General features: G+C 48.3%; 1 protein-coding gene across 11 annotated transcripts in view; it reads left to right on the top strand.

Annotated features, from left to right (window-relative positions):
• Positions 1-12,851, top strand: part of ZNF618 (zinc finger protein 618) — a 132,429-nt gene that overhangs the window by 84,317 nt on the left and 35,261 nt on the right. For 7 of the 11 annotated variants that reach the window (XM_082295143.1, XM_082295148.1, XM_082295151.1 and 4 more), the window contains 4 exons: positions 4,053-4,136; positions 9,207-9,296; positions 11,419-11,496; positions 12,495-12,584. In XM_082295143.1, the coding sequence (XP_082151269.1) occupies positions 4,053-4,136; positions 9,207-9,296; positions 11,419-11,496; positions 12,495-12,584 (342 nt within the window). The remainder of the gene's footprint in view (positions 1-4,052; positions 4,137-9,206; positions 9,297-11,418; positions 11,497-12,494; positions 12,585-12,851) is intronic. The other 4 variants (XM_082295149.1, XM_082295144.1, XM_082295153.1 and 1 more) reach the window with 1 other exon arrangement.

The raw sequence follows: 12,851 nt of genomic DNA on the forward strand, positions 1-12,851 counted from the left end.
AAGAATCAGGATGTGGTGCTTTCGGGAGCCTTGATCTCCAGTGTGTCAGTCAGGCTGGCTGAACCAGGACAGCTTGCTGACAGTGGGGTTTGCTTTGTCATTTTTCCCTGGTGACATCTTTTTTGAGGACCGTCACAGGCAAGTTGCAGTTTGAAGCAGGCTGTGCTCCCAGGCTGTACTGTGACACCAGCCAGGGGGATGGGCAGGAAAACAACATGGAAAACCAGCTCCACTACAACAAGCCAGTTCTACTGCTCCACTTGCTTCCATTCCTGGGGTGCTGCAGTTTGTTACTATGGCAATGCAGGGCCATTTGCTGGAGGCTGGAAGACCACTAATGGTTGTTTGCTGGGAGATCCCGTCCTCTCTCTCTCCATTTCCTGCTCCTGTGTGCAGGAAGTTCTGTCCAAGAGGCACAGCTGGGTTTTGTGCTGTTCCTCAAAAGCTGAGATCCCAGTGCTCAGCCTGCCAGTAGGTTAATCCTGCACAGCTCTCCAGTGACCTCCACATTTTGGGAGATGTTTGAGAGCCCAGCATGCAGATCCTGTCTGTAAGGCCAGACCATCCCTGACAGCCTCCTTCTCTCATGCCTTAAATCCTGGCATAAACAGGAGCAGCTGTCAGAGAACATTGATGCTCACTGTGACCAGCCCCACAGACTGCCAACTCCTGGGCCACATCCCAACTGATCCCAAGTAACACAACCTGATTTTTGTTTGTGTCTCTTGGCCATTCTGTTGTTTTGAGCCCCTTTTCCTTGCTTGCAAGTAATTTTTGAAAATCACAAATACCATCTCACAGATGAGGATGTATCCGGGTGTTTCAGAGCACCCGCAGGCTGCAGGAGAAGCAAAATGTGGTCATTGGAATTTGTCAGACAATGTCAGCTCCACACAGCCTGATGAGCAGCTCAGGAGCAAATCCCAAGGAAGGCAGGGATGCACAGCACCTGCTGCAGTGTCACAGGGTTACAAATAACTGCTTTTAAGGATAAATATAATGCAAGAGGTGCCAAAATGATCTCCAGAAGAGGTACTTTTGAAAATTTGGTATAATATATATACATTTAATATAAATACATCCTGAATTTACTTTCTTCTTCCCCATTTGTAGGTGCTCATATTTGCTTATTGTGTGTTCCTGGGTGCTGGGCTAGGACAGGACAGTTGGTGGAAGGGGGGTCACTAATGTTCACCGGGGCTGAGGGTGTTGTAGGCAGCAAACAGAACATTTTCCTTTCCAGTTTCTCAGCCAGATGCACTCAAACCCATTGCCTGGGCACAGGTGTACATCCATGTGTGTGTGTCTCCACTGCAGTTACAGAGAGGGGAAAAAAGAAAATGGCTTTTTTTTCCCCCCCCAAATGGAATACGCAGTAAATATTTCAGAACCCCATAAATAAAAATGATTGATTTGATCTTTTTAAAACATATTCCCCTTTGGGCTCTGACTAAGTGTGAGAAAGTTCAGCCTGAGAAGGAATTTATTTGGAAAAGCAGTGAAAGGTTAGAAGCAGGGATGTGGGCTGGAATATGCCTTGCAAATGTTAACTGTGGAGGCACAGTGCTAACGCCTTGCATGTGCAAAAACATTTGGAGGGTTGTGAATTTAAACCATGAAATTAATATAGTCAAAATTAAGGTTTTCTTGCCCACACCTTACTCATACAGGATATGGTGTTTGTAATGTTCTGACAGGGATGGGAAGATGTGGAGGTGGTTTGCTGGTGTTAATTTATGGTTAAGGAAGAACCTTTAACATCTCTGTTTCTTGATTAATTTAAATGTTCAGATTTGCAACCTAAATGTTTCCTTAAAGTAAACTTAACTTTTGATTTCTTTTACTTTTCTGGGGGTACCAGAGCAAAGCCTGGGACGTGGCATTGTTGTGCTTACTGACGCCTTCCCCAGTGAGAAGTGTGATGTGGATGCTGTGTGTGCAAACCCACGTGCAGCCACCATGCTGACCCATGAATCATTTACAACTGCCTGATTCATTGTCCCAGTGCTCTTATTTGATAATTCTCCTGCTCCTTGGGGAGAGCTGTAAAAATGGATTTTATTTTCCTAAAGTGTTTGCATTTTAGGTAGGTAAAGTCTCTTTAGATTCCCCTTTGCCAAACAAGGAGGTGAGTGTGTTCATCTTCACATGGAAGTGACCAATGGGCTGAGACCAAGAATGATAAATTTCAGTGCAGAAGGAGGAATTAAGAAAATAATGAGAAATCTGAATAGCAAACCAACCCGTGCACCTTCAATGTTTTAAATATTTAAATCTCAGTAGTTTTGCTCCTAAGGATCTTCATAACCAGAAAGGCAGAGGAATGAGTACAGGGATCAGCTTCCTGACACCTTTTCCTTTCAGCCTAAGCAGAAGGGTTGGCGTTCTTGATTACCTCGGGTGATTGTGGAGAGGAGGGTCCTGCATCCCCCTGGCTTAATTTAATTTCATTTTGTTTGTTAAGAGGTTTTATGGAGTCAAGATCTCTTCTTCAGTGCTGCTCAGTCGTTTCACTAGCACTTCTTCTTTCCACTTTGGAAACCAGGCAGTGATAATCCATGTGAATTCCCATCTGGAAATCACAGTAAGAACAGAATTTCTAGTCCTGGACAAATGAGTAGGAAAAAGTCAGGATGAGGTTTGCTTTTCTTTTATGAAACTCTCAGTGCCACATCATTTAATCCAACCAGTTGTGAGACAGATGAGCTGTGTGTTCCCAGCCAAACCCTTTTGATTCCAGAAGGAGCTTTAAAAGAAAATGGTCTTTATTGTGTGTTATGCAGAACTCCACAGTGTGGGCTGAATGGAGTTTTTCACTTGAGATGGAGATTGAGATCCTTATTCATAGAAAAGATAAATCTTCCCTCATTTCCAGGTTATGTAGGTTCAAGTGCACCCATTTTCTTAATTGTGCAAGGTGAGGTAGTTCATTGTCAGATTGCTGGGAGGAGCACCCTAATGGTCATGAGACCATTCTTTATCTTACTCCTATTTACACTTTGAATTCACAAAAAAAGGATCCAACCCTGTGCTGAAGTGACACCAGAATGAGGCAGGATGAGACATGATCTGCTCGTGTTGTTACATTGTGTGATGCATCTGAATTTTGTCATGGCACCTCAATATCCTGCTTCGTGATGCTGATCTGGGGGATAATTGTAAAATATTAATATTTTTGCTTTAAATGGCTGATATTTGCTGGCTGCACCTGTAGCAGCTCTTCTCAGGAGCTGGAAAGGCTCTGGAATCCTTCACAGAGAAGCCGAGCAGGAGCCTGTGGCTCCATGCCTTCTCACCGTCATTTGGCCCCTTGCCAGCTGGAAGGTGAGCCAGCACCTTGCATCAATTTCTGTGTCATTTCAGGGGATTTGACCCCTCTGTGTGAGGGTTTGGGATGATTCCCTGCCTGGCAGTTGGCAGGAACACAGGTTCCCCCTGTGTGAAGCATGGAAGCACTGTGTTGATCCAGTGTGTTCCTCAATGTCTCCTGTGTTCCTGACAGAGGCCAAATATTTGTGGGAAGGAAGTAAATTATTGTGAAATGAGTGATCTTGGAATAGTTTGCCCACAGGGAAAATTTTTTCCTTACCTCCACTTTGGATCTGGCTTGTGCCTTTGTGTGTGAGGGTTTCTGTCCTTTCCAGAATTCTGGATTTTATTATTTAATCCTTACTAATGTAACTCTGGGTACTTTAATCCTCTTGAGGGTTTGCTGCTGACTTTGGGCTCAGTCCTGCTCCCTTTTCAAGGAATTTTGCCATTAGACACCTTTAAGTTGAGTTCTGATGTAAACTGAAGCTGATTTTACTGGCAACTCTGTCCCTGGCTCTGAAATGCAGCTGTAAAGCTGTAACCTGTGTGCAAGGCATAGTTCCAGTGGGGAGGAGAGGGATTTCTGTGGTCCTGTCTGCAGCCCTAATTCTGCCTCTCCTCACTGCCAGTCTGGAAGGAATCCTCAAAAGAAAGGCTCAGGTCAAAGGAATTGTCCGTGAGCCTGCGCGGGGAATGTCCTGCCAGCTTAGGAAGCCATAAATGTGTTCCTTTCCATCTAGGTGCCCCTCTGGCTGCGGAAAGGGAGAAGAAGCCTCTCTCCAGAGCTGTCTTTGTGCTGCCCTGGGTGGAATCCACAGAAACAAGTGAGGGTCCCAGATGTTTTGTTTTTTTCCCTGACGTGTTGTAAGGAAGCAGTAGCTGCACTCTGGGTCTTCTGGGGAGGCTGCTCAGGTAGAGTGTGCCCTGGACACAGCTTGGAAAGGTGTTTCCCGGTGGGAAGCATGCAGCATGTTCCTCAGAAAATGCCATACTTTCCTGTTTTTTTGCATCAGGTGGATTAGTCCTGGTGACTGGCTCTTCCTGAAGAGTGTCGGTGTTGCTCACCGTTCCTTTCAGTGAGGCAGATATCCCAGGAAAGCTGATGCTTTTTCCAGGTACTGCCACACAGCCGTTCCCCAGCTCCAGCCCTCTGGCTTTGTCACCAGCAGGACTTCAGCATCTGCCAGCAGATTTTCAGGAAAAGGAGTGTGAAACTGCAGATCAGAGCATGTCATGGACTGTCCCTTTTTGGGGGCAGAAACATCACAGCCTCAAAGAGTAAGGTGACATAAATGTACTGCAGCTGTAAGAAATTCAGCCCCTGCCCTTTAAGAACTGCTGCTGGACTTTATGTTTGGGAAACCTTCTGTGCCAAGGTGAAGAGGAATGTGAAATTATCATAGAATGTATGATTTAGAATAGAATTCCTGATGTTGGGTGCTTCCTCTGCCATTCCCAAACCTGCTGGTGCAAAGGAGCCGTGCTGACCATGGAACAGGACAAGCAGTGCTGTCCAGACTGCCCTCTTCTCATTGGCCTGCTTTTATCTTGACTGGGACCTGCAGCACTTCTGGATGTTAGGAATAATTCAGCAGGCTGTTGTAATCTCTTTACATTCAGCAGTTTGCCCTTCCACGTGGAGGCTGTCCCTGCTAGACAGCTGTTCCTGCAGTGCTCTGCAAGAGTGGGATCAATAGGATTCAAGGGTATCTGCAGAGTGCCAATTGCTGTGAGAGCTCCTCTATCAAGTACCTTTTGTTGCTTCTGCCATTTGAAAGCTCAGTGTGAATTCTGGGCCAGGGGAAAATTGTTCTTCACCTTGGATAATCCTTGAGGAGCTCCTGCAGCTGCTGTGGGGAGAGCCCATCGTTTGGGACCCTTCATGGGCTGTGCTGTCAGCACTGCAGAGATGTCAGCTGCATTGTTTCCAGTCTGGGTTTCTGGGATGCTCTTGGAGCCCAGTGGAAACCAGTTTGTACACAGCTGTTGTGGTATTCCTGCACTTAGGAGGGTGGGTTGAGTGATCTGTATTTTTAGTGATACAGAGCTCCTGACCTATCAACACATTTCTGATTGCTCTTGTTCCCTTCCTGAGTTTCTAAAGTAAAATCCACCGAGGCCAAGTGCCCTAAGGAAAGAAGTGTCTTGTTCTGGCTGTCACTGCTGGGCATGTGTTCTCTGCCCCCTCTTTCCTGCCAAAATGAAATATGTGCTTCCTTCTCTGTGAAATATTTGAAGCAAACCAACAGAATTTTTCCAAATCTTGAATGCAGGCTCTGGGAAGAGAGCTGAGCACAGCCCTGGGGCAGGGGTTTCAGCAGGTCCCAGTGAGGGCTGGACACACTACGGGAGCGGTCCCTGGAGATGGGAGAGAAGAGCAGCACATTCTCTCTCTTTTATTGGGGTCCATTTGCAACCAGAGGGATCAACACTGCTTTCAGGCCCCTTGGAGTTATTTCTTGGGGTACTTGAAAAACCTGCCCATTTGGCATCTGAGTGTGTCAGCCCTTTATAGCTGAGGAGCTGCCTTGTGACGAGGCTGTGCCTACCTTTTCTACTACTAGCAACATGAGGTGCTCTGTTTTTGGCCTGTGTGTTAAAGATTAATTGTGAGCTGACTAAATAAGTACAGCTGTTACTCACTAGACCTCTCTCTGGAATCTCTGCTCCCATTGGAAAGGCTCCTGAGCATGAAGGAGAATGATCCTTGCTGGAGTCTGGGGTTTGACCAGATGTCTTTGGAGCATTTTGAAGGTCTGTGTGTGCAGCAGGGTGATTGCTCAGCTGGCAGCAAGGATGTGAATACCAGTAAGGAACAGCACTGAACCCCTGTGCTGCTGGGCTGAGGAGTGGCTTTCCCTGCCCTAATGGTGCCTGTTGGTGTGGTGGTGCTTTGGGTCGAGCCTTAGTGTCTCCCTGATGACAGCAGAGAGTTTGAACCTGAGCAAACTTGCCTAGGTAGTGTTGGTTTGGCTGTGTCTGCATCCATCTCTCCAGAGGTTTAGGGATGGGTTCAACCTGAGCACTGGAGTCCCTTGCAGCTGTTCCCATGGCAGGCTGTGCTGTGCCATGTGTTGGATATCGTGCCCCAGCTGGGTACCCTGGGGTAGGAATTATAACCCACAGCAGGAAAACTGCACTGGAACAGGTTCCCTGTGGTCACAGCCTGACAGAGCTCAAGAAGTGTTTGGACAGTGCTCTGAGATGGTTGTGGTGTCTGATCCTTGTGGGTCCCTTGCAGCCCAGGAGATTCTGTGGTTCTAAGTGGTACTGCAGGGCTGGTTCTGCTCAGGGAGTTTCTTGCTAAGAAAGCTGTTGCTGCTGGGGTCAGCACTGGCTGTGTTCAGAGGCTGTCAGCAGAGATGGCTTTATTGGGTGATGAGGAGGAGCTCTGGCTCTTGGGAGCAGCCTGAAGAGGGACTGTTGCTCAGAGAGGTAAAGCTTGGCTGCACATGGGCAGCTCTCGGTACTTTGTGAATTCTCTGTAAAACTCCTGTCTCTGAGGCTGGGCACTGTGCTGGGTGTTCTCTCCTACAGAGCCCAGGAGATCAGAGCCAAGCTGGACCAGCTGGAACAAATTCTTCTCTGTAATCCCTGGAGATCCTTCTGCCTGCAGGAAGACAGTCCCCATACAACACAAGCAACCCCTGCTCTCTTGGGCTGTGCTGTTGCACTTGTTATGTGTTCCCATTTTCCCTACACTGCCCAGGGAAGAAGTGCCCACACCCAGCATGGGCTCTGCTGGGGACAGTGAGGTCCCTGCTGTGTGACAGGGACCACAGGTAGCCATGCCTGGCCCTGTGAAATGGTGTGTGAGTTCGTTTTCTTCTGTTCTAACAAGTCTCCATATTTACTGAGCTCTTTCCTTCCAAACTAAGGCCATAATAGTTTTTGTTCTCCAAATGTGAAAGTGCCTGGTCTTTGGGATTCCTTTGAAGAGTTAATCTTCAGTTGGTCCTGCACAGCTCATTGCACTTCAAAAAGGAGGTTGGTTCCTTGGTTTAGGAACACCCAGCGACGTGGGACTGATTGCTGATGCCACATTATGAGTTTTCTCTGCTACTTGACTTGTTAATTGGCTGTGCTAATTGACTGGGGGGTTTTTGCAACAGCTACACAGATACTCAGCGGCAATCATTAGATCCTGTTCATTGTGGGGAAGGGCCCAGGGCAGAGGGAGACCCTCAGCACCACGTTGTGACCACAGAAGGAGCCTGCACAAGATCCCATAATGAAACAAACAGTTAAATGTGACTCACCAGTGCTTTTCCCACTGGTGTGTTCTCACTGGTGTGTTCTCACTGGTGTGTTCTCACTGGTGTGTCCTGCTGCTCCTCCTTCTCTCCCTTGAGCCATGCACTGTCTGTGCAGCGAGTCCCTTTCTCCTTGCTTGTCCAGCCTAGACTTCTAAAAACCCCTTAACTCCAGTTTAACATTGCTGTGCTCTGATTAAGATACAAATATTTTTTAGTCACAGAGGTAAAGTTTCAGTGCCCAGATGTTTAACACTTTTTAGATTTGGCATTTTTCTCTGCTAGATCATCATAGCTTCTACAGTCACCCTGCCAAGCAGAATAAAGGGGGACAGTGATCCTTTATTTAGTGCTGAACCCCATGTGCTGCTGGACTGAGTGGTGAACCCAAGTGAGTGATTACACCGTACCAATATAACCTAGTTGAAAGTATGGAGTAATTTTAAGAGTAAAGTGATGGAGCAGTAAAAGAAAAGCTTACTTAATGTGCACTGTGGTGTGTTTGAGCACAGCATGGAAGAGGTCAAAGGCTTTAACTTGGCTGATAGTAGGGATCCATGGATACAGCTGCACTTCTGCAGGGGAGCTTACGGAGTGGCAGGTCCTCTGTGGAGCCCTGGTACTGCTGCCTGCACTCCTTGCTCCTGCTGGTCAGGAAAACACTTTGGTTTGGAGATCCTTTGTGGCTGTGCAAACTGATGTGTTTCACTGTGCTTGCCGTGGGCTTTGTTGTGTTTGCCACTTTGCTGTGGGCTCATGGCACCAACCATGCTGGGGCTGCCTGACGGGTGGGGTGGCTGCTCAGGGAGGTCAGTCTGTACCCCAGGCTGTGGCAGGCAGCAGAGGGGGGAAATGCCCCACCAAACTGACCAAAAATCAAGAGGAGGAAATCCTCCTCTTACACTGATGTCATAGCTGAGCTAAAGACACTGATCTCCATTCAGAACAAGCCAGGCTCATAAACATCTGGAACTGTTTTGCATCTGTCTGCCCCACACAGGTGTGGTGAAGGGTTGGTTGTTGCTGGGATGAAGTGATGGGGTGTAGGGAACAAATGTATATGAAACCAAGCTTTATCAGTCTCCCTTCACTGAGCGCCTTACTGTCCTGCGTGCCTTGGATCATTTGGTCTCTTGGTTTTGTTGGCTGTACCAGGATCCTGGGTGCAGTTAGGAATCAGGAAACAGCAGCAGGAAGAACCAGGTGTGTGCTCACATCTAGTCCATGTTAGAGTTGCTGTATTAAGGCTTTGGTTTCTAACAGCTCATGCATTGACTCTGTGTTTAGTTCTGCCCCTTTGTCCCCATCCTGACCTGTATCTGCTTACTGAGCCCTGACCTTCCAGAGGAGATGTCAGCAGGGCCTGCTGCCCTGCATCCTCATTGCTGTGAGGTCTGTGGAGTCTGCCCCAGAGAGCAGAGCTGTCTGAAAAGGAAATAAATCAGAATATGCTCCAAGCCATATAGTGTGGGGCACATGGGGGACAGTGTGGGGCAGTGGTTGTCTGTGTGCCTCAGAGACCTGACAGAGCACGTGGGATGTGTCAGTGCATGGGGGTGTCTGACTCTGATTGAGCAGTGTGGTTGCAGTGCTTGCCTTTCACCACAGAGTTTCTAAAGTGATGTTTTCTTCTTCCTACAGACAATTTTAGGTACACGTGTGACATTTGTGGGAAAAAATATAAATACTATAGCTGCTTCCAAGAGCACAGAGACCTACATGCCGTGGATGGTGAGTAATATTTTGACACTCAGACACCTGAACTAGGCTGAGAAGTCTTCAAGGAAGCACAATGTGGTTCTGCAGGAGCGTGTGGCCTGTGGTGTGCAGGACACAGCCCTGCACGGATGGCCTGGCTTTGCCATGGAGGCACAGTCTACAGGCACTGCAAGAAGGAGTTTGCTGTGCCTGATTCTCTCTGTGTGCATCAAAACAGCCCCCTGTGCTGGGCCCTGGGGACCTTGCAGTCCTGTCTACAGTGAGGTTCATGGTTAGGATGGAGATCCTGGGACTGAGTGCCTCAAGGTAAATGGTCAGCCTGATTATTTGCTGGGAAGGAGTTTGGGGTTTTTTTGTTTCTGAATTTACAGGTTTGTTCCCAACATACTTCTGTGTGCAGTATTTCATATTTCAGAGTTGGGAAATGTTGTTTCATTCTTGTTAATCATTGTGATAGTGAACTGATGAAGTTGTCAGTGGCCCTTACAGGCCAATTTTTCCTCTGTGACTGTAGATGTGGCCTAGGCTGGTGGCACTTGGGCAGAAGCAGACATCCCCTGCCAGAAGCAGTGTTTCTTTATTCTGCATTGGGGGAGGTGAAGTATCAACATGCTGGCTTTCCCCCTGCTCACTGAACATCTAAAGCTCCTCACCTCAGAGCCCACAGATACTCCAGACCTCCCCTGTGTGTGCCTGTCAGTACTGCTTCTCACTTGGCCAAGGAGAGTTCTAGAAAGAGGCTGTTTGGCGAGCAGCAGGTTTGACTGGCTGGGCTGTCTCAGAAAAGCGAGTGGTTTTTCACAGTACATGGTTGTCCAAAAAAAATGGCTGCGCTTACCTGGAACATGTGGACATCTGAACGTGCTCTAAGGACAGCTGGTGTTCTCCTGCAGGGCACTACTGCCAGCTCCCTTCCTCCTGTGGGGAGCCAGAAGGAAATTAGTGGCACTGAGAGTCACTGTGAGGGGAGCGTGACTGCTTCAGTCAGAAATGTCTCAGGGAGCTCTGCCAAGGGCCATGAGAGGGCTTGGAAATGGCTCCATGTGTGTGCAAGGACTGTCCCAGCTCCTCCCTGGGGCTGCTGTGTCCCAGTGCACCCAGGGGTGAGGCCGTGTCAGGGTCAGAACAAAGGCCTTGAGCATCTGTGTGTATTAGGGCTGGGCATGCTCAACCAGGTCCTGTGAGGATGCTGCTGGGAAGAGGAGGGACTGGGGCACAAAGCCTGGTTTATTCAGTGGGGCTGAAATGTGCTGAAGCAGTATGTGAAATGCAGGAGGAAAACAAGACCATTTAAGAGGATTTAATTTCTGTTTTGTTTCTTCCCCTCCTTCTTCTATTCTGTGTTAGTTTTTAGTGTGGAAGGGGCCCCAGAAAACCGGGCAGGTAAGCCGAGCTCCTTTGTGTGCTTTATTTCACAAACCTTTTCAAGCATTCAGTAGTTCAGACACGGCAGGTCGATTCTGAACTTGTAAGAGTCAAAGGAGTTTTGTCAGGGATTGCAGTGGGACAGGGAGCATCCTCTCTCCCTCCCCAGTGTCTACAGCCAGGAGGTTGATGCCCAGCCCTAGCAGATACCAGGCTTTTGTTGCACATACACTTGGTCAGGCTTCAGAAAATCAAAGAAGCAGGTGTTTCATGTCTTTGGTGATCTTGTAAATTGCTCAAGGCATAAAACAAGTTCTTCTCCAAAGTGGGTTGGGTTGTGATTGTTGCTAGCTGTGCTGTTAGCTGGTAGGAGTCCCAGGTCAGTATTTGTTAGGTGACTTGCCTGCAGACTGCATTGCCGTGCCCACTGTCAGCCAGTACAGCAGCATTAGAGGGGAGACTCCCTGGAAGAAAATCAGGAAATATGGATCAGTCTTCGCAATGTGCTCATTCAGTTCTTCTCTGTGTTTTTTAACCATTAATACCCACAAGGCCTGTTAGTGGGCTGGGAGCAGGGTGATCCTGGGGCACCTGAGGAGGAGGAGGAGGGACAAGTCAGACAGAGGGGTCACTGGTTTGTAATTGCTGTCTTCCAATCCCGTTACAGATGGAAATGTGATTACAGGTGCAGGAGCATTCAGTGCCCGTGCAGCTGTAGAAGGCAAAGCTGAGGTGTTGTCAGCTGTCCTCTGGCTCTGTTCTCTTGCAGACCCCTACGACCAGGCCGTCATCGCCGCCGACGAGGTGAAGGAGGAGGAGCCCGAACCCTTCCAGAAGATTGGGCCAAGTAAGAGTTATTATAGTTTCAAATAAAAGAGAAAGCACAGGCGGTCACAGCTGCCTTTAGCTGGAGTACCTCTAGGAAAAGCAGGAAGCACTGCATTACACAGAGGGGTTGGAATTTGGGTGCTCACAGATATGTTCAGGCTCAAAGGAGCATCAAACACCAACAGCCCTGGCCCTGAGAACTTCAGCTTTGTGATGTGCTCTGCTCAAGAGCTCTGCAAGGAGAAGGGGAAGGAGTTCACGGGAAAAGCAATCTGTCAGGGATAAGAGAGGGCTTGAAGGTGCACTGAGAGCTGGCAGGTGATTCATTCACACTGCCTTTGTGGTGGGTCTTCAAACAGAGCAGAAGGAAACACAGTCAGCACCAGATTTTGCCAAAGCATTTCTCTGAATTGTCCATTTTGGAAACAATTGATTACCCGTGGATTTTCCTTTGGGTTGCAGCTTGCTGCCAGTTCTGCACTCCCAGCACTGGCAAGAGGAGGTGGTGTCAGTGCGTGGTTATACTCCACTATTTCCAGGATCCCCAAGGCAGGGATGAGCACAGTTACTCCAGAAAAGCCCCTTTTCCTCCAAGAGAACTCCACAATCCCAATATGAAAGTTCTCTAATACTTGAACTTGGCTGCTTTTTTCCTGGTTTGACTGTTCCTGTTGCCCACACATCCCAGACTTCCTGTAGCCAGAGGACAGAACTGTGTCATCCATAACAGACTTTAGAACTGGATTCTCTCCCTTGTTTTGCATTACTTGCTGTAATTTTGGGGTAATCTTCTGCAGCTTGTTCAGTTCTGCTGGACTTTTTATGCATGGTCCATCCCTTTGTCTTGAACTGTTTCCTTTCTTGGGAAAAGGATGTGTGGATTACAGGGCAGGCGAGTTCCACATGCATGAGGAATGTTTGTGTCACCTGGCCGGTTTCTCTGTAAAAAGTCAAGAAACTGGCATTGTGTGAGAGGGCTGCCCTCCTTGCTGACCTTTGTCTTTGTTCATTTGACAGAAACTGGCAATTACACCTGTGAGTTCTGTGGCAAGCAGTACAAGTACTACACTCCCTACCAAGAGCACGTGGCTCTGCACGCCCCCATCAGTGAGTATCTGCTGCAGGGCTGGCCCGGTGCACACTGGCACCTCCAGGGGCTGTGGGGAGCACCAGGCTGGCAGGAGAGACTTCACTCTTGGGGATCCTTGCACTGGAGCTGTGGGATTGCAGCAGCAGGACATGGATCGTGTGCACCAGGGCACTGTAAAGCTGAGCTGGGATCCCCTCTCACAGGGACACTGTTAGGTCTGGAATGTCACTGAGCTCCTACCCCAGCCCATGGAATTCTACACATGTTCCTTGTGGGCTTGATGG

The sequence above is a fragment of the Coloeus monedula genome (assembly GCF_965178545.1).
Source record: "Coloeus monedula genome assembly, chromosome: 21".
In the NCBI taxonomy this organism is placed as follows: Eukaryota; Metazoa; Chordata; class Aves; order Passeriformes; family Corvidae; genus Coloeus; species Coloeus monedula.